Source organism: Anticarsia gemmatalis, chromosome 15, assembly GCF_050436995.1.
Source record: "Anticarsia gemmatalis isolate Benzon Research Colony breed Stoneville strain chromosome 15, ilAntGemm2 primary, whole genome shotgun sequence".
Classification (NCBI taxonomy): domain Eukaryota; kingdom Metazoa; phylum Arthropoda; class Insecta; order Lepidoptera; family Erebidae; genus Anticarsia; species Anticarsia gemmatalis.
Window position 1 is genome coordinate 6808150 of NC_134759.1, and position 26721 is coordinate 6834870.

Below are 26721 nucleotides of genomic sequence, written 5' to 3' on the forward strand. Positions count from 1 at the left end.
TCACTGTCGTTATTACGATCGAACTATACAGACCCTCTAAACCTTTGGTAAAGTAGCAACTGTTTGAAGGTGAGATATGGCCAAAGGTTCTTCAACTTCGAGAATTTTATACCTGTTGCTTTTCAAAATGTACCTCCTTTTAAAGTATTGCATACCCTTCGTGTAGTAATGAAATACTGCTACCACTATTTTAATTATTAGCTCTTTCGTATCCTCAATTTTGAGAAATATGGGCCTTGAGCCTTACTACCTTTATTTTCTTAATGTTTAAGGTGACTTTATCTGAGATAGGACGTTGCTCCCTTAAGCACTAATGAATTATAGGGGTCGGAATTTTCAAAATCAAAATTGAGAAACGTTTTTTTGGTTTCGAGCGACGCGAAGTGTCCTGTTTTTTATTTAATACAAACTAAGACCAAGCATGACGCAGAGGTCAATTTTAATAAGTTAATGTGACTCTTCTTAGACGTAAGTTGTATACAAGATAAGCAATAATTTTCTCGCGACGAAGTTACCTACGTAACATGTTTTCTTTGTGGATATGAAAAATACATGATATTTATTCTATAGTAACGCAGTACTAATTGCTGTGTTTAATTAGTATGTAAAACCTTGTTCTGTGTACAATGTTAGTAATAAAGTTGTTTATACAGTTTTAAGTGGTGGACATGATGGTGCAGCGCTATGCTTCCTATTCGCGACAGCTTTTGCAAAGGAGGTTCGTGTTTCGATTTTGACTTGATACTTTTGTAATACATAGTTATTTGTTCGGTATTTTTTCACTAGTGTCATTTTTGGAGCAGAATTCACTATAAATACATTTAAACTATTAATTTCTTGTAGTCCATCATCGATCATATTGATGATTTTTTATTCATTATCATTATGTGATCAAAGTTACTACGTATGTTAAGTAAGTAATGAATATTAAGGAGCCAATAAAAACTATGTATTGTTTATATACTGTACCGCGAATAGCATCGTATCAATAGATTGAAATGATACGCAGTCAGAAAGGAGAATGGGCACTTCTGGGCGGTCGGCGGCCATTAATGAAAGTAGTGTCAAATTAAAGTAATGATAACTAGAAACATCTTTTACTAAGAACGTTTCGCTGCAATCCTTTTAGGTAACAATATATTTACATGTAAATATAATAGAATTTCATAGAACATAATAAAGTTTATTTCGTGTCTGTAATGCATTTAACTTTGTGTAATAACGTTACATCTTCTTATAACGATGCCATCAACATAAATAACAATCGTAACAATATAATAATGTCCTCCTAGCCGATATACGGCTACGGCGGTCAGTTTCATTGAACCTGGCCATCTGTGCAGGACTTTGTTTATAGTGTCCAAGTGTGTGCACAATACACAGGTACACTCTCTATTCCATCACTCTCATAGTTTGGTGGGACGGATAACCGACACGACCGGTGAGAGGTCAGGCGCAGGACCGACGGCTTTACGTGCTCTCCGAGGCACGGAGGTCTTCGACCTCAACTTCCTAACTCCGGGCAATCTCTAGGAAATTCTTAACAGAAAATCTCAGAAAATACTTTTTGGCCCGACCCAGGATTCGAACCCGAGACCTCTCGCACCGCAGTCGCATATACTACCGACCGCGCCACAGAGGCAGTTAGAAGTTGAAAATCGTAACAATAGGAATAGACAAAGAGCAGCATTCCAAAGTATAACCGGCGATCAGCCTTTTTTCGACGTGACACATTTGACATGGCTTAACGACTGTTATCTTAGTTGACAACAACCGGGACCGACTTTTTACGTGCCCTCCGAAGCACGGAGACGCTCAGTTCAAATACCACAATGCGATCACCCATCTATAGCATGACCGCGCCAACGGCTGCTTAACCTACATATCGTTTACCGACCAGTGAGCGCAACTGGCTATGAACGCCTCGTTATTGAGCTGAGCATTCAAGACAGGCTTCTTCTAATAAGAAGAAGATCATGAACAACAGATAAGTCGTCTCAGTGAATATGTTATAGAAAAGCAAGATGTTTACTTACGATATTTATATATTTACTTGTAATGATTGTTCGAATACTAATAATGTCTATATTTGTATGCAATATAAGAAATAGTTTTATACTATTAAAAGTGCTCAAAAACAAAAATGTATTTTATTCGTCATATAAGTGCGTCGCGGCAATAAAACTTCTACACAGTAATTATAGGACCAAACTACATTAAAAAATACCAAAATCAAGTTTGGCCGCGGATCGCCCAGGCTCCATACTATTTTGCCCATTCTTCTTTCTAACGTTTAAACTAGCATAAAATTGTGAAAATAGTATTTCCTGTTTTTTATTCCGTGTGTGTATCTGTTCGATATAGTGCTCGAAAACGAGATTCCTGCCGTACCGAGGCTTACTTACTTTAAATACTTCAATTTAATGCATTTTACTGATGCGAATTACAAACATCCGCAACACACAATAACTTTGGAACAAAAACTCAGTGGCTCTGATCACATTGGACTTTTGATCGGTTACAACGATTACGATAGACGGTCATTGACTGCAACATTCTTCTTTACTATATTAAGAATCAGTCGTACTAATAAGGCAGCTCACACATCGAGTTAAACCATAGTCTTTAAAAAAACCTAGATACTTTTGCTGAATAAACATAAAAGTTGATGGTTATAATGAAACTGAAATGCTGAATTGCTGAATGACGATCAAGATTGTAGAAACACAGAATTAGCCGACTATCACAAGAATGTAAAAGCAATCACAGGAAGTAGCACCTGATAACAGTACCTTCCGGCAGCTTTTGCGCTAAAAATCGTGGACATACATTCGCCCTAGGCTTAGAATATATTTTTGCTATATTTCAAGTGATAAGAACAGATACAGATAAAACCCTAAAGAGACGTAGGAAAAATACGATTCCGAGATCATATTTTTGGTGTTTTTATAGTTCTATCGACTGCCAAAATTAAAAAAAGATATCTAATTGTATCAGGTAGTTTTTTGCAAAATACAGACAGGTAAAGTCACCTATTTTTGAGGTGTAGGACGGTTAATGACAAATACCTATCATGCTTAATCTTGTATTTCTTTAAGCAAGTCATGTCCTATTATGTTTTTACCAGTCATAGACTACTAGCTGACCCGCGCAACTTCGCTTGCGTCACATAAGAGAGAATAGGACCTATAGGTCATAATTTTCCCCGTTTTTGTAACATTTTTACTGGTACTCTGCTCCTATAGGCGTGATGATATATAGCCTATAGCCTTCCTCGATAAATGGGCTATCTACCATTGTTGGTTCTTTTTTTAAATCGGACCAGTAGATCCTGAGATTAGCGCGTTCAAACAAACAAGCAAACAAACAAACTCTTCAGCTTTATAATATTAGTATAGTTATAGTATAGTTATTAAATGCCTACGGTAGGACTTTGTTTACAAGTCATGCATGATGTTGATTTTATTTTGGGACTGTCAATGGACAGATATTATGAAGAACTAATTGAGAGAAGAAAAAAGTGGACGTTATTTTTTATATAATATTAGTTTATTTATTAATGCTAAGTTATCTTTATTAAAAATACTTATAATAAATCTTTTTATTTATTGCATTCATATAATCATTACAAATAATATGTGTTGTGACAAAATTATGCATAAAATATTATTTTACGAAATGCAAAGAAGCTACCTCGATAAACCCTTTCTAATGAATGGTATTTATAAAGGGTTGAACTTAATTCAAACTATATGAAAAAAAATTAATATTTTGTTAATAAACATGAGAAAGAATGTTTCCATTCGTTCATTGTTACAAATATAGATCAGACGTCATAGACATGTTCCTAACTTAAAAACAGTACTAGTTTTACCAGTTTCATTGTTCCTGTGTTTCCCAGATTAAAATAATCGCTAAATACAGCCTACAAAATCCAGTTTTATGATAACAAAAACATCGTTCAGGTTTTCACTAACTGCGTAATTGCAAACGTAGTTTTTTTTGTGATCCATTTCTCACTGTTAAGAAGTCGTCACTACTTGTTACACGATTAGTTAACGACAAATTTCAGTTTAGTAAAGATCTAGTTATATGATATTAATTAAAGCTCATTACCTATCTCTACAACATTACCTATGGGATAGTGTTTCACTGTTGAGCAAGATTATCTTCCCGGATTCAGGCAAGGGCTAGGGTTTCAGACCACGTTTGCTAAGTGCGAATTGGCAGCTAAAGGACTTTTTGGCACGCTAAGTTTCATCACGATGTTTTAAAATTCTCTACCATTTCGACAATATGTATACTGTGTGGTATTTCTAATATTTTAATTAAAATCAACGCACGGATCATACGATCACTGTTGATCATTATTATTTATAAAGATAGGGAAAGGTCCTTGAAAATCTGTCGTTTTGCATGACAATCAAGTGACAAGTCACATAACTTAAGATTTACTTTATGAGTCTTGCGTCACAGTTGTTTACTTTAATTAGTGTTTAATAAGTAGAGTCATGTACCGTGTGACACATAATGTAATTAAAAGACTTGTCTTTGGTATTTTATTTACTTAATAAAAATCACAAATTACCGAATGTCCCGCTGCTGAGTACTGTAGGTATAAAAGATTCTTCTCCTGGAAAAAGGGATTTAGAAGGATAAAGAGTATAAGTGTTGAAAAAAGAAAGCGGTAAGTTTCATACCGTGTCCTCTCAAGAGCTTCTCCGAAATATGGCGATTTGAAATAACAAAATAAAGAATATTTTGAATTGTCCTGAAAAACGTGAGTTCCGGACTGAGTATTTCTTTAGGCATTCAAGGTTTCTTTGTATACCGTATTATTTCATCTTAAATTTTTCCAAAAAATCGGTATGAATCACAAAATTTCTGACCAATACATCAATTAAAACTACACGTAAGGTAAAGTAAACACAACATTTTGCAACCAACATCAAAAATATATTTATTTTCAGATCAATACTTACTATTACATATATATTATAGTTATTTGTTTTACAGGAATGTTTACCTCTCTGTGAATTACAATCGTTTGCAACGATATTCACATAACAAAATGATTTTAAAATTAACATTGTATGAATCCTAAATTGCATTAAATTGAACAAAACCCAAAATTATATTTTCATTAGATTTAACAATAATTGTTTTTAAATTACTATTCGCAAGATGGGCATAGACCTTTATCATTAAACTTTTCGTAGGTATGAGGCAAAGGCACATAATAACACAGCCAGCTTCGTAAAAACTCTTAATTGTTATTTTGCAAATATTAATGAATGCTTGTTTCACAGTTTAGAAATAAATGTCAACTAACTTATATGCAACTTGCAAGATAAGGACGCAAAAAGTGTACGAAAACAAGCATCAGGATTTTATATGAAAACTATGAGATAGCATATCAGACGGAATTTTAACAGCTGTTTTAATTCTGTCTACTTTATTGAGTAGATTAGTTATCTGGCACTTATTTTCAAAGTCCTTGATGGACATCATAAGTTGCACATAAGCGAGTCTTGAAACAGCACAGCTTAACTCCGACACCAAATGCTTTAATGGATAATGAAAGAGGCTTAATATCAACATGTCTCTTTCATTTTTGAAAACATATTGCTTTATAGAACATACATTTCAAAAATATATTTATATTGTATTAAATGGACCCTGTTTTACAACCGTAAAATACTTAAATAATCACTTATGATCTTCCATTTTAACCTAAGTTGCTCTAATAAACGTGTTGTAAGCTTGGATTAGGCACATAAGTTCCGTACTTTATTTATAAATGTTTTATCTATTTTGTAGTGAAGGGTAGTTGGAAACTTGATTACGGCCCTTATAAAACTAAATAACATGGACGTGTCTTTCATACATAGAGGAAGCGTGACTTCCTACTTCGGAATAGTACTACGGAGAAACGAGCGTTTGACATTTAATACGACTTAAAAAGTAGTTCTTGCAGTATACGCTAGGGGCGCTGATAACAGTTTTATACATATTTTTTGTAGTTACTCTGCTGTCGAAAGTAGATAGTATATATTGGTATAGGTTTTCCTTCCTGAATTAAATTTGATGTACTAATCCTTGCTTATGAATCCACGTTTATTAATAAGGCAGGTGTATTTACTAATACTATTAGGTATTAAATTAGTCTATGTCAAGTGTTCTAAAGGTTCCCACTTCTACTGCACCCTTCGCTTTCTTCTCAGCCTTCCAGAAGTTCTCTGCCAAGAACACGGGTCTGAAAATAAAACGAAAAGCATTAAATAATTTCTTCGACTGTTTCCGTCTGCTGATTATGAGATGCAAAATAAAAAGAAACAAAGTAAACGTAAAAATTATATAAATGTTAAGCGGCATTGACATTTTTCACCCCATATTGTAAAAACGTAGAATATACAGTATGTTTTGTCGCAATTACGTGGTGGTATATATATAGGCAGGCCCTTTAACTTAATTTCAGACTGCTATAAAAAAATTGGTACAGAAATTGCAGATGTTACAAAACTTTACCCTAGATAAGAAATCGAAACAGAGACTTCAATGTATCACAGTTGTATACACTACCGCTTGAACCACAGTAGCTGTAGGTATTTAGCTACTGTATGACATTTTCCCACGATCCACGAAACAATAGTTATGGGCTCGACTGAACTAAAGATTTCGCCATGAGAAAAATGGACACGTAGAACCTGTTTCACTTTACTGGTTTATGATGACGCTATACTTTGTGAAACTATTCTTTGTTTGTTATTAAATTGAGATTTTTCAAAATATATTGCAAAGTTGAAATGTTGTTTTTTTAACCTTCTTGTATATAGGAATGACTACCAATATTGCCTAATGGATTTTTTTTTAACAACAAAAGAATTCGGACTAAGCCCATTAATAAGAAATTTAGTTTAGGCTTCTGTAGTTTTGTTTCTTTAATTTGTAAAATAAGTATATAATTACTAACACATTACAAGGAAATCCGGGGAGAGGGAGAGTTGACGCCTTGAGTTCTAAGAATTTTGGATTTCCGAACTAAGTGTTTTTGGTCTTCACCAATTAACATTTAAATATTTGTCAATAGTAAGCCCGAAGTTTGGTAACGTGCCCGATCATTGGCAATAATCTCGCCTACTATTACATAGGATTAGCATTGTTAATTTGTTTGCCATCAACACGCTAAGAAGAAGAAGAATGGCGAAATGTCTGTGTATGACACCTCTCCATACATCTTCGCATGAATCAGACGTGATATCTATACTAATATTATAAAGCTGAAGAGTTTGTTTCGACGCGCTAATCTCAGGAACTACTGGCCCGATTTGAAAATTTCACCGTTAGATAGCCCATTTATCGTGGAAGGCTATAGGCTATATATCATCACGCTACGACCAATAAGAGCAGAGTAACAGTAAAAAATGTTACAAAAACGGGGAAAAATGTCACCCATTCGCTCTTATATGAGCGCAAGCGAAATTGTGCGGGTCGGCTAGTAATATAATATGTACCTATGTATATAATGTTACTCACTTTTGTTGCTTGACAACTTCAATTGCTTTGTCCATATATTCATTCATACTAGGTAGAGAGCCGCCGTAATCTTCCGGTAAATCCTCCTTGCTTATGTAATTGTATAATGTATCTGATTTTGGTGTGTGGAAGTGGATCTGGAAATAATATTATTATTATCACTAAACAGTGAAGTCCCCTTTAATATCAAATGATGTTCATTGGCCGCGTCGATCTCTGTATGATCGCGATAAACTCAATATCTACTTAACCGATTTTCACCAGTAGATAAAGAGATTCTCGAGTAAGGCTTTGTGCATTTTTTTTGAAGATTAATTCGGTATAACCCTTGCAAAGCCAGGGTGGGATGCTAGTTACTTGTAATACAACATCTAGAGTGAATAGTGCAACTTCGTCGAAGGGTCTGCGGGTTATAAGACCGACATCCTTATCGTTACTTCTCTTAAAAACATTAAAAAATCCAAAACAAATTCAAATAATACCTCAAAATCATAGAAATATTATTATAATTGGCCATAGTTAAACGGAAAGGATCCAACCCACACTATTAAAACACTCCTTGAAGTTAAAATTTTAATATCAAGAAAACAATCCAAGTAAAATTCAAACCCACCATGAAGTTATAGTCCTGAGTTAGTCCCCAAAGTTAAAGTGGAGAATCAATGACGGAATACGATCTGAACTTTAAAGTTAAATATCTCGAAACTACGTCTGTGTGGGTTGGATCGTTTCCGTTTAACTATGGACAATTATAATTACAGTAAACAGTAATTGTAATAAATAAATTTAAATACGTACCATGTCAGTCATATCTTGTTTTAGGAATGGTTTCATTAGCCCAAACAGTTTGTCTATGAAGGGAGGTGCGTTCACTATGTGTATACCTTTCAATCTGATTGGCATCGCTTCCTGAAAACAACGTATATTATTTAAGCAAAATGTTATAGGCCAGTTTCACAGCTCACGGATAAGTGTCGGTTAACCTGTCTTATAGATAAAGTGACAGCAAATGTGTGAAAGCAATGGCCTAAATTCCACCTGATAAACTAAGCAATATGTATTTAGAAGTTAACCCTCTTATTCATAAAAATATATGAAGTTATAAAGTGATTTGTTTCCTTCACTCCTTAGAGAAATGAAAAAGAGAAAACATATTTTAGTAGATTTTTAACTAAAATAGGTTTATAGTGTGTTTATGAATAAGATGGTTAATGTTTTTTGCTAGGATCTTTACGTACACTTCTTTTTCTATATTTATAGACCTCGTCATATCTGTAGATTATGGCCATTATTCTTAGTTTTTGACAAACTTTGCCGATTTTTTCTGGGTTAGGCAAAAGCAAACGGTCTACATTAAAAGATATGGACTAGAATACTAAACAATGATCAAAGCGAAATAGACTTCAGTCATATAAATCATCGAACAATAGCATAAATACAATATCTAGGTCAAAACAGCAGCTGCGAATGTGTTCAATTTCAAGTGCACTTAGTACATTTGTACTAAAATATCTGTAAGGAACAAACCTCTTGATATTTCGCTAACTTTTTAGCGATGGACACGTTGAATTTCGTGATGAACTTCAGAGTAATGTCTTTTACGTCCAAGATAACGTAATCACTATCAGCTAATTCACAGTTGTTCGTCCACCAAGCATCAGTTATCATGAAAAACAATCTAGCATCTTGTAAATAATCGTAGTTTTCTAAACCTGGATCATTCAGTTGCCAAATCCAGATACTCTTTTTCCCAGCAACTTGGTACTGCGCCAAATTTCTGAAAGTGGAAAATTTTTACTTGTTATTGTTTCTGTCGGTATGCGGGACTATTGATTGCGTATTTACGCTTACGGCCATCGAACTGAATAATTGTGATGTGAAAAAATATAGGTACATATTTTAATGCGATTTTGATGTTTCATTGTGTGACTGAGAATTATATACCATTGTTAATTTAGTTAATAAGTTAAATAAAAAGTTGTTAGTTGTTATCAGACTGAGGGTATAAAATAAATATAAATATGCGGTTGAAAGTCTACTAATAATAATGCCCCACGGTATATCTCAAAGTCTAAACAATGAGCCTATTAGCAACGCTCCACTAGCGAAAAATCATAATTATAAACTAAAATATTGCCTCAGTTCGCAACTGTTTACATTACAATTTATGTTTTAATATTATAAACAGGAAAAATCTAGCAGAACCCCTTGCAATTTATGCGTAATATCAAGAAAAACAAACAGCAAGATTGCTTCATAAAAGTGCATATAAGAGGCATAGCAACAGCCATAATATTAGGTCGGGGAAAAAGTCTTTTCGCATTGTAGTATGTATGAACTTGTAATAAAATCTCTTTGGCTGCAAGAATCACAAACGAGTACACGGTTCATTAGGTTTCTTTCAGTGAGCTCGTGAGGTACCAAATATCGAGCTTGTTTACATGTTCATACATACTATAATGCGAAAAGGCTTTTTCCCCGACCTAATAGTACCTACGTTGTTGTATTATATAGGGACATACGTTGCAGTTAGAATATTGAGCTCTATTGGTGAGAATTAGCAATTTATCGAGGAGATTAGTCGCTGGCAGGCCGAGACTTGTGTACGTTCGTGATGTTATGTGACAATCTTGGTATTTAAGCATGGAGAATAAGGAAGGTGTGGTGGCCTAGTCATGAAGTTCTAAAATAATATGACCAATGTATGATATTTTATAAGTAAAATTGGGCTTAGTAATCAACAATTTTATTATTACTATATTTCAAAGTGTAAATTATAGATACTCACAAGTTGAAAACTCTCTTTTTTTCGTTGGGAGGAATCCCTTCGGATACCCAACTTTCTTAGGGGAGAAATGTGGTGCATTTTAAGATGAACCCTCCCTATAAGTACCTACTTACAATCGTTTTAAAGCGAGTTCTTCATAAAATTTTATCACAGGTAAAACTACGTTTTTAAGAACTGGAAGAATAAAATGACAATTCAATGTAAAAATAAACTCACACAATTTTTAATGTCTTCTGCATTTGTGGTGAGTCGGGGTCTCTAAAGTTCATGAGCTCGGGAGACGTGGCTCTGAGATTGAAGAACAGCTCTACCGTTTTCTTTGCAGCCTCCATGTCATAGTAGCAGCTGTGGAGGAACCTTCGCACCATCATGTCTCCTGAAATAATGAATAAGACGAGGTTAAGTATGTTTTATGTGTAGTCGAAGAAGCAAACACATTTTTTACTTCAGTCAAATTAATTTCTCATCTCTTTCAAAAACTCGTTAAGCCTTTTTGTATTTTAAACACAGTTACAGAAATATCCATTTTCATTTGTTAAATATAAGAAATTGATTAACATTCTTAATGACAAAAAACTAACTCCATTTTCTGCATAGTATACTTATTATCAAGTAATATGGGCATGGAATCAAAGGTTCTTAAAAACGCAAAATATTTTTGTCATGTGATTTGGAAACACGGATTCAGTTATTAAAACATTTTCGCAAATACTCCATACTAGGATGTTTTTTTAATGAAACATCCACAAAACATTGAAACCTTTTTTTATCAATCCGGTCAGTGAAAAAAAAACCCACCACAAAAGCGTGCGAAACAATCGTTTCCTGAAAAAAACCGGATTCATTAAATGTATTTTTTGGGTTTTTCTCGTTGTACTTGCCAGTCATTACAAATATTTCAAGTACTTGTAAATAAAAATATTTAAAAAGAACCTTTTTATACATCAGCAACAAACGTCACAAAAGTTGTTAATTTATACATCCACGCAATAAAATATTTTTTTGTTTTAAAAAACAACTCATGCGTCAAGAACAAGTTTTGTGTGTCAAGGCACAAACGGACAAAAATGGGTATAGTATTTACATAGATATATTCGAAAAAGTAATTAACATTTTTGAAATGTATTTTTTGTGCGAATTCAATGGAACACTCAAAAGAGAAAGGATGCTGGATTATTTGGAGCTAACAATTTATTCCAAATCAGAAAAAGAAGACTTTTGGATCATAAGGCTTATAGAAGCTGTTTTACTCCAAGAAATATGAATAAAAATGAATCTTGAATTATTGTAATGCAGAAAAGAATGCTTATAGCCGCTTATGGGTTAACGAGCACTGGCACTACTACTGGTGATTGTCCATAATTCTACCAAGATCGTGTTAATAACAGTGTTCAGCTGAATAGTTCAATAATTAAATAATAATTTAATAACTCGGTTGCTACTGTAAATGATTGCGACCTCGCCACCATTAACTCTTTATACATAACATTGCACACTTATCTCACAATCTGTACGTCAAAAGACTACACAAAACATTTTATTTTTCAGATAATGACTTGAAACAGGAAGTAAATTCATGTACCCATTTTTTCAATATTTTTATTGAAATAACAATCGTCATTTTGCGTCACTAACTGCAGTCATATTTAAATGACTTATGTTTATTATATTTCTGCAGTCAATTTAAGAAATATTTTTTGCAAGTGTAATTTTATATACTTACAATTTACTTATTCAGCTTTAGCTTTAGGTACAGCATTTTGCAAATTGTTTTCTGACTACAACATAGGTACATTGAATAGTAATAATCAATATTTGCTTTACAAACTATTATTTACGTAAAATAAATCATTTTTTTTATTCAAGGCTTTCATCGTATCGATAGATAATTTTGCCACACTATTTTGCACGCCAATACAATACAAAGCAAATGGAAAATGGAAACAATGGATTAAAAACCTTATTGATATATTATGATCTTTAAGTCAATATTGAAGTATCATTCTGATCAATAGTGGTAGAATAAACAGCTGTATGAACAAGTAACGACTGACAGCCATTCATTGTGCATCGGTGACGTTCGCTTTGTGGCCATCGGGTGGTAATAATTTTCTGATTCAATGGATAAAATTGCCAATAATGTCTCAGTATCAATTTCATTTTTATTTATTCAAACAAAATATTTTATTTTTCAATTACTTAATCTTTTTCTCCCCTATTTGGGAGGCTGATGGTTTAAATTCTTTAACATATTTTCATTTTTGTGTCAGAGACAATTTTTCTGATGCTAATCATAAAAACAAAAAATAGTACAGAAAATAGGGACGCAGCACTTGAGTCAGAAGTTGGACTAAGACCCCACCCCTTTCACTTCAAGAATAAATAAGATAAAATAAAGAAATCCCAATAACACAAACGTGATATAAATGAATAATTATATCAAGACACTTAAAATGCCGAACAGTTATCAAGGTTCAAGCTTACCAAGCCCAATCTACTTTTTTATTTACGACAAAAACATGACATGACGACGCACAGATTACATAACAAATGTATCTCTACTCGTATGTAGAAATCAACAAATAATCCTTAAATAAATAAATTATTGTATTTCCGGAAATTCTAAGCAGAACCACAATGGTTTTTGTGTATGTGAAAATGTTTCTATAATTTAATAGATCACATGTAATTAAACTATTTTTCTCATTTCAATCGCAATCCTATCCTACCAATATTATTAATGCGAAAATTTGTGAGAATGTATGTATAGATGTTTGATACTCTTTCATGCAAATACTACTGAACCGATTACGATGAAATTGGTAGCTTTAGACCCAGAATAACACATAGGCTACTTTTATCCCGGAGTTCAAGAGGGATCGGGATTTACACGGGAAGGGTTTCCACACGGGCAAAGTCGCGGGCGGCCTCTAGTCGTAAATAAACGGGAGATAAGTAGTTACCTAAATCATTGGGCAGGTGTGGCTGTCGTAGAACCCAATCTCTGAGTTGTTCCACCTGTTTCTCTATCTCTTGAGGACTCTTCTCCATATTGAAGACCTGGAAACAACATAACAGTATAATTATAGGCACGGTATCAGTAGACTGGTTGATTCAACCTGTCATCGGTTATGTACGTGTTTACATAGTAAAATAAAATATTTTTAACCCTTTAATGCGCTGCAAGGGTCACCTCGCGTAATGAGGGAGGTCTCCCTGGCCAAATAAAAACCGTGAACCATACCATTTATACCCTTGATACATGACCGTATATCACATAAATTACTTCATAGTAACATACATGTTATAAAGATGAAATTAGGTCAAAACATAATATGACACTCTTGATTCGTAAGACTGTCAAAGATACAACTAGGTAATTAACTTCATTAATTTAGGTAGGTCAGTTAATATAGGTGTAGGGACACCGAGAAAATCCGGCAAGAAGCCACTATAGGCCATCTTTTCATCATCAAATTTAATTCTTTCTGAAACTGTTTTAACAATTCACGTTTCCAAAAGATATAAGGGTGCATCATAACAACGTTTTGAATGATAATCAACCCATCTGACCGCAACAATGCTTAATCACATAAACCAATTATTTGGCTTGAAGGCAATTATTACAATTAGCGATTAACTCCCCGCAAGCGTGTTGTATGAGCTATTGAACTGAACGTGATATCGATTTAACCAGTCAACTATATGGGAGTATGATCGATCATGAATATAGTACTATAGTCCGACAAGTCAGTAGAGACCCTTTATGCAAGAAAGACTTACGAATTAAAAACGTGACACACTCTCAGGTCTATGCAGCTGACAGTTGAGTATGTGCTGCGACTATTTTGTTTTGCATCCACACCGAAATTTATACCGTGCTCTAGATTAATCGTGAATTCGAAGGCTCTTTACTAAGTGGTCGGACTATATGTATATTTGTTATAAGGTTGATGAGATATAAGGTAGCCATAAAGAGGTCATATTTTACATCCTTATTACTTCATTTATTACATTAAACACATCGTAAAACTCTTCTTGAATATAAATTATATTATGTGTGTACCTATTCTTCCTCATAATCTCATCTCATTTGATATAAACGAATCTTTTAGAGTTTATTATAGTGTGTTTCCGTAATGTTAGTAAATAGAAAAATAATATAGAGTCAATGACACATTATACGAGTATGTTATAGATGTATGAAATAGGATATGATTCAATCACAAACCTAGTCGAGGTATATTTTTACTTAGAAAATCGAATTTTCATCTTCGTGCGAGCTTAGATGCTAATTAAGAACTCATGATCCATTTATGCTGGGGCTACATTAGCGAGCGAAGATTCGTATGGTGTTGGCGCGACAAAAACATCGTGTTCGGGTATGGGCGATGTTCTTGTCTACATTAAGGCGGGCGAAGATTCGTGTCGAGTTGACGCGATGCATCGTGCCTTGTGCTGTTCAGTTTGTTGTGCGGAGACGTGAGCGGTAAATTACTCCACTCCATAGTGTAAAAAAATAAATGCACGTCCGTCTCGCTTCAAAGTCTGGACGACACTGAATTGACGTAGATGTAGCCACCTAAGCGAATATTGGCGCGACAAATCCCTTTGATTCGCGCCAGTTTACCGACAGCTCCTCGATACTACATCGTCTTCGCCCGAATACTACGCGATGACACGATGAACCCGGCCACATTCATCGCGTTAACACGAATATTCGCCATAGCCCGCTAATGTAGCCCCAGCATTAGAATATTGAGGCGATAATTTAAATGATAACAACCACAATTCCCTAAAGATATTGCTATTTTCAAGAGAACTTACGGTAGATTGCTCTACGTATTAATATTGTGCTACCCATAATCCTCACTGTCTTTAAGCTGTCCTATTCTACTATACATTGGTACACATGCACCAACATGCGTACTATATTCTAGGGAACAATAAAGTCATAACGTCGCGTTGTACGGATCGCACCGAACGCACCGACCGAGACCTCGCGACCGGCACACGGACTAAATTGGACCATTTATTACATTGAAAAATTGAGGGTCAATACTATTACTAGCACGAGTAGGATGCTCATACTGCGAATCTGTTATATGAATTCTCTGTTAGAATTTGAATACGGATTTTGAATTTGTGATCTTCATTTAAGAGTATTCTAATTTATAAATATCCGTGATGTGAGTGCTTGAAACCGATTTAAAATTTTAAAAAGGCCTTCATTACCTTACAATTTCTAAACGCTGAGGATGACAAATTTTCCTTCTATTTAGTAGAATAAATGAATCTATATTAATGAAGATTATTCTCCATTCTTTAATGAAATCTACTACGAATATACAAAGTTCGCGTATTTATAATATTTGTCAGTATAGCAAGTGTAGTACCAATAAAGATACGTTAATAAAGCTTCATAAATCATAGTACATAGATGCTCAGCGACATAATCTAATAACAACCATGACAAGACCACAAGGTCGCTAATTAAGTAAAATGACTGCCATGTAGAACATATTATATTAATTACTTACAGTATATGTTCTAAAAATAATTATAATTAAGCTGAGTACGCCGCTTACACATTCATGTTACTTGTTTTTCCTTGTAATAGAGGAAAAAATATTTCTGAATAAAATAACAGCGGCAAGCTATGGAATAATATTACACAACTTTTATTACATATAAAATGTGTCCGTGTCTTTTATACGGGCAAAAGTTATATAGACTATACAATAGATTTTTATCCGTGATTTTTTAAATCGGACCAGCAGTTCCTGAGATTAGCGCGTTCAAACAAACAAACAAACAAACTCTTCAGCTTTATAATATTAGTATAGATAAACTAGTTTTCCCGTTATTTATTACTAAAACTGTAAAAATCTAGAGATATAAACGTTTACTTCGACGGAATTTTGAGATTAAATCATTTTTTAAATAGTATTTGCGAACGCTAATAAAAAATATTAGCATTCGCAAATTTAGCAACCTGTTAATAGAGTATTAAATAAGTTCTTACCTTATTTATTTTGTCCATTATAAAGCTTTATGTGTTAACAACGAAATACACACATACATATTTTCAGCCTATTAAATCACAGTAAGAATATTGTACATATCATGATTCTGTAGGTACCTATATAAGTATTTGTTTTATTTTCCTAATATATAATATATGATTGTCATTGACCCTGTTTTGTTTACAAACACTATAATATATTTGGTAATAAGGAAATAATTTTATTTTAAGACAAATTCAATGTACGTCAGGCTGGCCCGGCCCCATGGAATTTAATAATGAGATTGTTATCAATCCAATGTACCCGGGTATACTAATATATGTAACACCTTCATTTTCAATGTAACTCTTTTTAAAAGAAATTACGTGCACTTCTTAGTGGCCGGGCCAGCCTGACGTTTTCAGCCCGGCCACCTTGTTTCCCACTAATCTACAAAAAATACTGGCAATATTGTGCTACAGATGAAATGTACCCTATAATTTATGCATATGTAACACAAAATCGAATCCTAAAATGCAATAGCATACGAAATATTAGCGGTTGCAGGTGGCCGGGCTGAAATTATTTCGTTAATATAAAACAGTAAAACTGCAACACCTACCAAAAACTAATACCAGTACATAATGAGATATAGAGATATAGAATACATGTAACGCTTTCATTTTAAATTATAATACATATTTAGAAAGAATAATCACTTGAAATTATATTTCAGCCCGGCCACCTAAAAGCGGTAATATTCCCTAAAATCTTATGCCAATTTGTACAGTAAAACCTGATACAGCTATGAAATGAAAGTTACATTCGTTTCGTTTTAGTCGTATACCTTTAAGCCTTCTGTTTGACTAGATTATCAAAATCTGAGAAACTTGCCGAAGAGTGACTATCATTTATTAACTAATTTCAGGACATTTGGTTTGTTGAGTGAAACAAAATTGGTAATTGTCATATTTTTTTTATAATCATTTTTGAAATTAGTTAGACAACATTTGTACTTATATTAATTAGGTACTATAACAATTGTTAATTATAAATAATGTAAAAAAAGGTTACACATTGATAATAACACAGTTATCAAAAAATTATAGTAATATCAATATTACTTTAACATCGAACATTCATTCATTCAGAATATTAGAAGATAATTTTTGGTTAAATACTTATTATACCTTGGTAAAAAATCACAGATTTTCATAATGATTTTTACATCAACTTTGAATTTAAAGTTTTGAAAACTATCAATTAAAATTATGCTAATATAATTATTACAACAATTCTTAAATAAAGAGAGAACCATAGTTCTTTCAGTGGCAGCTAATGGAAATATAGCTATGTAGTATATATAATTTAACATAATATTAAAATCACAGCTAAAAATCACAATGTTAACTTGTATAATTAAACGTATGCTAATATAATAATCATTGCTTGACTAATTCAAATTTAAATATATTGCTTATTAGAATCGTTAAAAACGTACTAATCACTTGATTACCTATGTTATTTAATCAAGCTAAAATGTACGTCAAGGAATGTAAAAATGTAATAATAACCAAAAATTATCTTCTAATATTCTGAATGAATGAATGTTCGATGTTAAAGTAATATTGATATTACTATAATTTTTTGATAACTGTGTTATTATCAATGTGTAACCTTTTTTTACATTATTTATAATTAACAATTGTTATAGTACCTAATTAATATAAGTACAAATGTTGTCTAACTAATTTCAAAAATGATTATAAAAAAAATATGACAATTACCAATTTTGTTTCACTCAACAAACCAAATGTCCTGAAATTAGTTAATAAATGATAGTCACTCTTCGGCAAGTTTCTCAGATTTTGATAATCTAGTCAAACAGAAGGCTTAAAGGTATACGACTAAAACGAAACGAATGTAACTTTCATTTCATAGCTGTATCAGGTTTTACTGTACAAATTGGCATAAGATTTTAGGGAATATTACCGCTTTTAGGTGGCCGGGCTGAAATATAATTTCAAGTGATTATTCTTTCTAAATATGTATTATAATTTAAAATGAAAGCGTTACATGTATTCTATATCTCTATATCTCATTATGTACTGGTATTAGTTTTTGGTAGGTGTTGCAGTTTTACTGTTTTATATTAACGAAATAATTTCAGCCCGGCCACCTGCAACCGCTAATATTTCGTATGCTATTGCATTTTAGGATTCGATTTTGTGTTACATATGCATAAATTATAGGGTACATTTCATCTGTAGCACAATATTGCCAGTATTTTTTGTAGATTAGTGGGAAACAAGGTGGCCGGGCTGAAAACGTCAGGCTGGCCCGGCCACTAAGAAGTGCACGTAATTTCTTTTAAAAAGAGTTACATTGAAAATGAAGGTGTTACATATATTAGTATACCCGGGTACATTGGATTGATAACAATCTCATTATTAAATTCCATGGGGCCGGGCCAGCCTGACGTACATCAAATTCATGTATATCTGAGTACAAAAACGTCACCACGACAATCTCATAAGCCATGCAATTGTAAATTGTAGTTTTACGATACACAAATATCTAATCAATTGTTATTGACGACCGCGAATATTTATAATCGCCTTATTTTTTTAAGTTCAGTAAGTACAACATTACAATGTTATTTCCATCGCATTAGTATCTGCATTCTCATGTAATGTGTACAAGTCGTATTCATTTTAAACGTTATGTTCTTGAACAATGTAGTTCTAAAGCGTGAACATTATTACAGTCTAATTTTGCTATTATATCTTGTGTTTTTCTACTTTGTATTGCTAAAAACAATTATTTGACAATGTTCGTGAGGTCGTGACCAAAGTCAAACAGGAATTGCATAAAATAATAATAATAATCCATTAATGTCTCACTGCTGGGCAAGGGTCTCCGCCCGGTATGAGAGAAGAGTTAGGCCTTGAATCCACCACGCTGGCCAAGTGCGGGTTGGGGACTTTGCTTACCTTCAAGAACTGTTCTAAAGAACTATCAGGCATGCAGGGGTGCATCACGATGTTTTTCTTCATCGTTTCAACAAGGGAGAATTATTTCTAATACACACATCTTTTCGAAAATGCATACTTAACCAAGTTATATCATATTGTAAGGTTGATTGTTTCAATGACTAGGTACAAGAACATTAACTTTAAATTCAAAGTTGAATCTCATCAATTACTAATCGCTTAGCTTACTTCCTATTGCTAAGCTTGTCACGTAAACGTATTTAGGTGTGCTCAGTCTAGCATGACTTGTACCGCATTTAGTTATGTAATACCATAATAGTCCTATTAAAATCTTGCTTTTTAATTTTATTTTTTTTATTTTTATTCTTTATTTCTATTCATAAAATCTAATGGAATTTTAAGATAAAGGAAAAAGGAGTCTGTAATAAAGTCAGCTGTGGCATCTTTATTTTGTCATGGTAACTTTACCATGACATTATTTAATTACAAATTGGTTTAAGTTTAATGATAAAGTGACAGTAAACCAAGACTCGTATTAAAAAAATATGATTTATGTTAAATTATACATTTACCTTATAAAAATACCAGTAGAAAATACCTATATTTTGCAGTTGGTTAAGCTAACATGGCAATGTAAAAGACCACAGTTGCCGGTATACTATGCCTTAGTCCGATATCTCCATGGAAAATTCCCCATAATAAGTATTTCCGCAACTAAAGATTTATCTAGAAGTTATTGAAGTATTATCGCGTGTTTTTACAATATTTTTGCAATAATCAGGTCTACTAATATCTGGTCTTATCTGCCTTTATCGTTACTATGTACTACAACTATGCATTATCAACTACTGTTACAAATTCACAGGGTTATGTCAGGTTTTATCTTAGAGTATTTTACGTGGAGATAAAATACATTGAATTGAACTTGATCGATGGTTAAACTGATCATCGAAACGTTTTAAACTACTTGAATTTTGACTTGTCTTTTATATGATGAATATTTTTTCTGAGCAACGTTTGTAAGATGAGGAAACCAGGGTAGATGGATGATAGCTGCGAATTGCGATCCAGAGGTTAAGGTGTAATGCCGCTAACAATTCACGCGTAAGATGTACGTTCGATACCAAAAAAGTATTTGGTATATTATAAAGCTAATTGGTTACTTGGATTTACGAACACAAATCTGTGTTACAGGTCTAATGTAAATGCTCCCCAAATAAGATTAACTCTTAAGCCGTAGGTGAAGTAAAGGTGTCTTTTCATAAGAGGACAAAGATAAATGAAACCATAAGACCTCTAAGTAGTGAGGTTTCGAGGCACGAAGATGCTCATTGTATGTTTGTTAATAATTTAATAGTTTAGAATTCTATTTTTCCTCGACCCTGTCGCCTTTTTAATAGGGGTGAAGAACCTCAAAACATTACCTGTATCTAAATATTTTTGACCGTGTATAGGTGAACGCAAGTCTAAAAAATACTTTAAGCGATTCTCAATACCTATAACTCTCATAGAATTCATGTGAACCTAATTTGATAGAGTAGTGGTTTATTACATCTCTAGTATTTTATTTTTTGAAAAGGTTAAGTATATCTTACGCTTGCTGTAATTAAAGTTCAATTAAGATAAGTTCAGTACGAATAGTAATATACAGAAAAAACCAATATCATATAAATACATGCCTTATATTTAAACCAGTTTGACAAGTCTTAAAGCCGACATTGATTTTATTGGAGCCTTTTTTTCCCTTTATAACCGCGTAAATGTAGTTCTGGTTTAATTTTGACTGCCATGAATGAACACTGTGTTGTAAGAATCGTAAATGTAATTGTTAACGTTTGTTGACAATAATGTAAAGGGGTTACTTGTATTAAACTTCAAGGCTAAGCAAATTTATTTACAACAACTTTTCTACCAAAAGATGTTAAATCCTGATTGGTTATCTTTTTTGTAAAAAAACGATCAGAGTCAGTTTATATAAAGTGATATAGCTTATAAAAAAATAGAAAATGAATAGAGTCTAGTGTCAATACTCGTTTATTAGTAAACCACATATTACTTCTATGTAGTTAAGCTCTACCTCGATTTTTTTCCTTTTTCTAACAGATACATGAAAGGTCAGCCATTCAGAATCTCCACCCAATAACAGCAGAATCTGTGAGAATCCATACGATGCATAGCTAGAAAAATCACACTACACCATAGATTCTTAAAATATCTTCACCAACAAAAGAATTTTTAAGAAACAAGGCTGAGAGAGTATCAGAATCACTTTGTAATTTGAGACGGCAAAGAAAATATCCGTATTACAACAACAGTCGTGATGTTGTGGTAACGATAAATCTTGCTTCATGTACGGCATCCTGTGCTCTTGTGTCAGTCACACAGAACTCGTTTCCTTATTGTACTTGCTCGCTTACATTACATACACTCGTATTGTAATAACAAAAGAAGGTGGAACGGTCTTTAATACTCACTAATTTATAATAGACACTACAAAAAGGTGAAACAATCAAATGATTCAAAGAAAAGGTACGCTCGTGTGACACTTTAATTCTGAAGAACTTAGAAGTAATTAATGTTTTAGTGTATAGAAATGATTCTATAGAGTTCCTTCTGCCGATTCTTTTCGTAAGCCTGAAGGCGTTAGTATTGAAGCCATTAGTAAGACAAGTAATCAGACTAGATAATAATATATAAGTTTTTAATATTTATGGAAAAAAGAGGTAGATTTTCTTTAATTTGATATGACTTTATAGAAAATACGCCACAGAAAACAGAATGGGATAAGTATTTATGCACAAAACAGTTAAGGCAAAATAATAGCCTGTAGAGTAATGCAGTCGATTGTTACAATATTATGGAACATGTTTAAACAGCCTTATTTTGCAATGAGTCCTTATCTGTATGACTTCACCCACATAATATATTTACATTCAATGTTTTGTTTCGTAACCTCGACATTTTATATATAATAATAAATTATATAAAGAATATTTATAAGAAGAAACAAACTTTAATTATATTTTCGCAAGATTAATATCTTGAATTATCTTGTGCCTTGTTTCTATTTTTAGTAGCGAGGTAATTTTAATTTAAGGCTATTTTTGTATTAAATATACACGTGTATTGTATAAGGTATTATTTTTTTTATATTTCTTGCTAAATAGTCATTATCTTAATAACTATTAATAAACCGGAAAGCTTAAAAATATCTTTCGATTTGAGTCAAGATACTGAGACGTGCGTCGTTACCGGATATTTTGTCATTTGTAAACAATTGAAATTGTCGCTACGGACGTTACGAAAGCTAGATAATGGTGTCACTAATGGTTACACCCTATTAGTAGTTATTACTAAAACCGCAGATCACACAATACATAATAAGTTAAACTATTAAGACGCCTATTATTACATAATTAAAATAATCATTAAGATCATTACCTAAATACTAGGTAATAGGTTCTTACAGAATGCTGTATTATTTCCTTCGTCTAGACTGTATATTTTATGTCAGTATTCATGTAAATTCGAAGATAAAACGACCACTTAAGAATAACCTCGCCCTTATTTAGTGAATGAGTATCATTGTACTGCTTTTGTGACCTTTCGGCGTTCAGTTATGGTCTTTGTTTACAGGTCATTGAAATACTGCAGCGAAGTAAGACGATCTGCATCGTGACGGTCGAGGAAGTTAGAGGAAAATAAACCATATCCTCTATAGAAGAAAGTATGTGAGAATTTGAGAAATCTTCGATTCGAATTCGAGTTGGAGAGATGCCTACTATTACTTAAGAGGAATTGATGTGAAATGTATGAACACGAAGATTTCATTTGAAGACCAAAATGTTATCGCATTCTGTTTAAAATATGATATTTTGCTGTTAATCTACATGCAAATTGTGACCATGGAAATTCGAAAAAGAGACAGTTAAAGTAGTGTGCAATTACAGATGGCTTATAAAAAATGTTTAAGCGTTATTTCAAGCGAAAGTTGACATGTAACACTATATTAATCTAGGTACCAACCAACTTTACAGTGTTGAAACGAGACCCAGTGTTGAAAGAACGAGCCAATGAACCATAAAAGTAATCCGTAGGAATTACATAAATGGCTGACTTGTATCAAGCAATTTATCTTTTTTATTTGGAAAAATGCGTAACAATATGTGTTTGTTTTGTTTTTCGGCGTTTTAAAAATAAATAATTTATATTTTAAACATAAATTATTTAATGTTGCTGCTATCATATGTAGAATAATATGTTTTATTTTCTCTTATATATAACTAGCTGACCCGGCCAACGTTGTTTTGCCATAAAAATTAAATAAAAAAACATTGTCCAGCGGACAAAATTGTGAATCTAAACCATTCTCAGATCCCCTTGAACACACACAAAAAATTTCATCAAAATCGGTCCAGTCGTTTAAGAGAAGTTCAGTGACATACACACTTACATAAGAATTATATACCTCTACCTATATAAAGATGATCATGGTTTATTTTTTTGGTCTCTGCCTTCTACAATACTACAACTTATAAGAAGATACATATAAACTATAAATGTATGTGAGGTCATAGTTATGTATGATGGTTCCAGCTCAGATAAACACATTGATAAATGCGTTCCGAACTATAATCGGTACGATTTAATTGTCTATCGTAATACTGGCAAAATGAATTGACGGAAATATAGACGTGTCGTTTATAATCCTTATTGATTTATTCTAGTCTATCAGTTCGTTTAGTGCTAAGAATTATAATATAATAAGATATATCGTTGAGATAAAATACACTGCGCGATGTATAGATATAGGTAAGTTTAAATCTCATCCGGTCACTAAGTACTTAAGTACTTTATTTGAAACAATGATCTCATCCTATACCCGTATGAATAAGTATATCCGATATTTTGAACAAATATTTTGCACTAAACAAAATGTCAAGAGCTCAAACAATACTTTTTTTTAAATAAATAATCCTACGGTCCATTTTTTATGCAGTAAATAATTTCACAGTGACTTGTGGCGTTGAACCAATACCTCCCGGGTTCGATTCCCGCGATAGCTAACTCATTTGAAGTTTTGGACCTCTGATAGTCATTGTTTTTAAAAACAAATGTGACGCGAAGTGCAAAGCTATAATCATATCTAGCAAAGCAACTATTAATCGAGATTATTCTACTTTTTTATGGGATTTATAAAGATAGGTTGCACGGATATGACCTTCGTCTAAAATTACTGATCACTACAGATATCAAGCGAGAGGACGTCACAGTTTCATTCATTTTTATGATCAACTTTTCGCCTACGTGAAACATATCCGGCATATTGACTGCCTCCGTGGCGCAGTGGTTTAGATCGCCACGCCAATACCATTGTGTCGGAAAGTCCTGGGTTCGATCCCCACACAGAGCAATTATTTGTGCGATCCACAAATTTTAATGATTGTTTCGGGTCTGGTCGTGCTTTGTATCCGTTGTTTGTGTTTGTAAGAGTCCCCGCGACACAAGAGCAATTCTTAGTGCGGGAGTTGTCAAAATAAAAAAGAAAAAAAAAGAAACATCCCATACCTAAATTATTGTAGTGCATAATTAAAATGTTAAACCATCGTTAATATTGTCAAATTAAGGATAGGTTCCCAGTAATTTATAATCAAAATGTAATAGGTATAAGCACATAGTATTTTCGATAGCTCTTTTTAAATAGTCTGTCGTCATAACATAACATTGAAAGTGATCGGTATCAGAACCAAAACAATTTGAAGAGACGAGCGTTAAAAACAATTGATATTATAGTTTTCAGTTAAAATAAGCCTGAACTAGGCAAATTACTACAACTTTTCGTATATAGACAAAAGCACAAAAGGCCATTCAACTTACTTTTTAAAACTTTCTTGAACACCTTGAACTGTAAAGTCGGAGATTAAACGAATGTCACTACAGCACTATTCGGAACACGTCTCGAGAGCTGCGCGCACGCTAGTGGACTGTGGTACCGCGTTCGTACAAAAACGGTGATACGACTCGACAATATTGATAGGCGAAAACTCGATTTTGAATGGTTCCCATGCCACGACGCTTCGAGCCCTATTATATTGTAACTATGTTCTTATAGCTTTAATAATTATATTTTCTGTCCAATGTTTGGCTATAAGGAGAAGTTTCAATTAAACTGCGTGCCACTATTTTATTAATTAAAAAGTCCAGAATATAATATGTGCCCAAACCGGGAATCATACCGAAAATGCGCTCTAACTACCACTGCACCAATAATGGCCCGTGGAATAGGTACAATAATTTGATTATGTATGCCTTAATCTTCTGTTACCACAAAACTAATCGATCTTATTTTTCAAAACCGGACTTATAGAACTTCTATAGAACCGACCACACGACCGGTTTGAAATACATAAAAAAATACCTCGGGTTTGAAAAACATAAAAAAAATTGCTAGTCATAACTTTAGTTATACATAACCAGGAAAGTACCTATTTGCCTATACCAATGAAAGTGGAGGACATTGGACTGCGTATAATAAACCTCTTTCGCTGTTGGGCATAAGGGACTAAGGGATTAGTTGGGAAAATGGTGTGGAGGCGCTAGATGAAGCTACAGCAAGTTTCAAACGAAACGGTCCTCTTTAACCATTGCGTTGCAAGGCCAAAAGACATGACGGTTATTGGAAAGACCGAAGGATGCTTACACTCGGCAGAATAATAGCTAAGTAATTGATGTTTATATCTGTTTGAATGAGAACTGGCTAAGTATCAACTAAGCTTCACGGTTTGTTGAAAGATTCTATATCTATACCTACCCAGTATCTACTACAGACTTATACAGAGTATACCAGTTACTGCTCCAGAATATATGTACCTAATAATAATGATAATGTTTTTTTTTCACCTACTAATCGATGATACATACATAAAATCACGCCTTGTTCCCATAGGAGTAGGCAAAGACCAAATAATCCCACTTGGTACGATACATTAACTGACAACATAAAACTACTGCAATCAGCTAAACGTATCTTTCACATTGAAAAAGTTACTTAATATCCCTTCTAAATTAAGAAAAATTAATACGCTAATAATTCTATGTTTCAAATTGATCACGTAACGAGCAAACAGTAGCGTAACGAAAGCTGAGCAAGCAGTTTTTTAATCTTCTACCAATATGTTATATTTTTTTTGACTTAATAAATTCTGTAATTTATATGAATTGGTTTTTGTGAGGCTTACGTTCAATAATACATAATAATATGGAGTGAAGGGTATTATTATTATTTAATATTCTAAAACTAAAATGTACTAGCTAAAGTAGCCCAAAACCTCACTTCATTAACGCAAAAGTGGCCAATTCAAATTATATTTTTATTCTCGAACGCATTATTTTCCGTTTT

General features: G+C 33.1%; 1 protein-coding gene across 1 annotated transcript; it reads right to left on the minus strand.

The window, feature by feature from the left end:
* Positions 1–4947: 4947 nt before the first annotated feature.
* LOC142978722 (alpha-tocopherol transfer protein-like) lies at positions 4948–25342 on the minus strand. Its single transcript, XM_076123259.1, has 7 exons — positions 25200–25342; positions 13288–13384; positions 10541–10700; positions 9064–9313; positions 8335–8445; positions 7537–7673; positions 4948–6256 (listed from the first exon to the last, which is right to left on the minus strand). The coding sequence occupies exons 2-7, from the start codon at positions 13373–13375 to the stop codon at positions 6163–6165; spliced, it is 840 nt and encodes a 279-aa protein (XP_075979374.1). The 5' UTR covers positions 13376–13384; positions 25200–25342; the 3' UTR covers positions 4948–6162.
* Positions 25343–26721: the final 1379 nt, after the last annotated feature.

Bases quoted from the DNA above. Each gene is read 5' to 3' on its own strand.
- LOC142978722 (XM_076123259.1), bottom strand. From the start codon at position 13,375: ATGGAGAAGAGTCCTCAAGAGATAGAGAAACAGGTGGAACAACTCAGA. The intron at 9,314-10,540 runs GTGAGTTTATTT...TTCCACTTTCAG, and splicing joins CAGAAGACATTAAAAATTGT to AAATTTGGCGCAGTACCAAG. The intron at 7,674-8,334 runs GTACGTATTTAA...TATTATTTCCAG, and splicing joins AACAAGATATGACTGACATG to ATCCACTTCCACACACCAAA.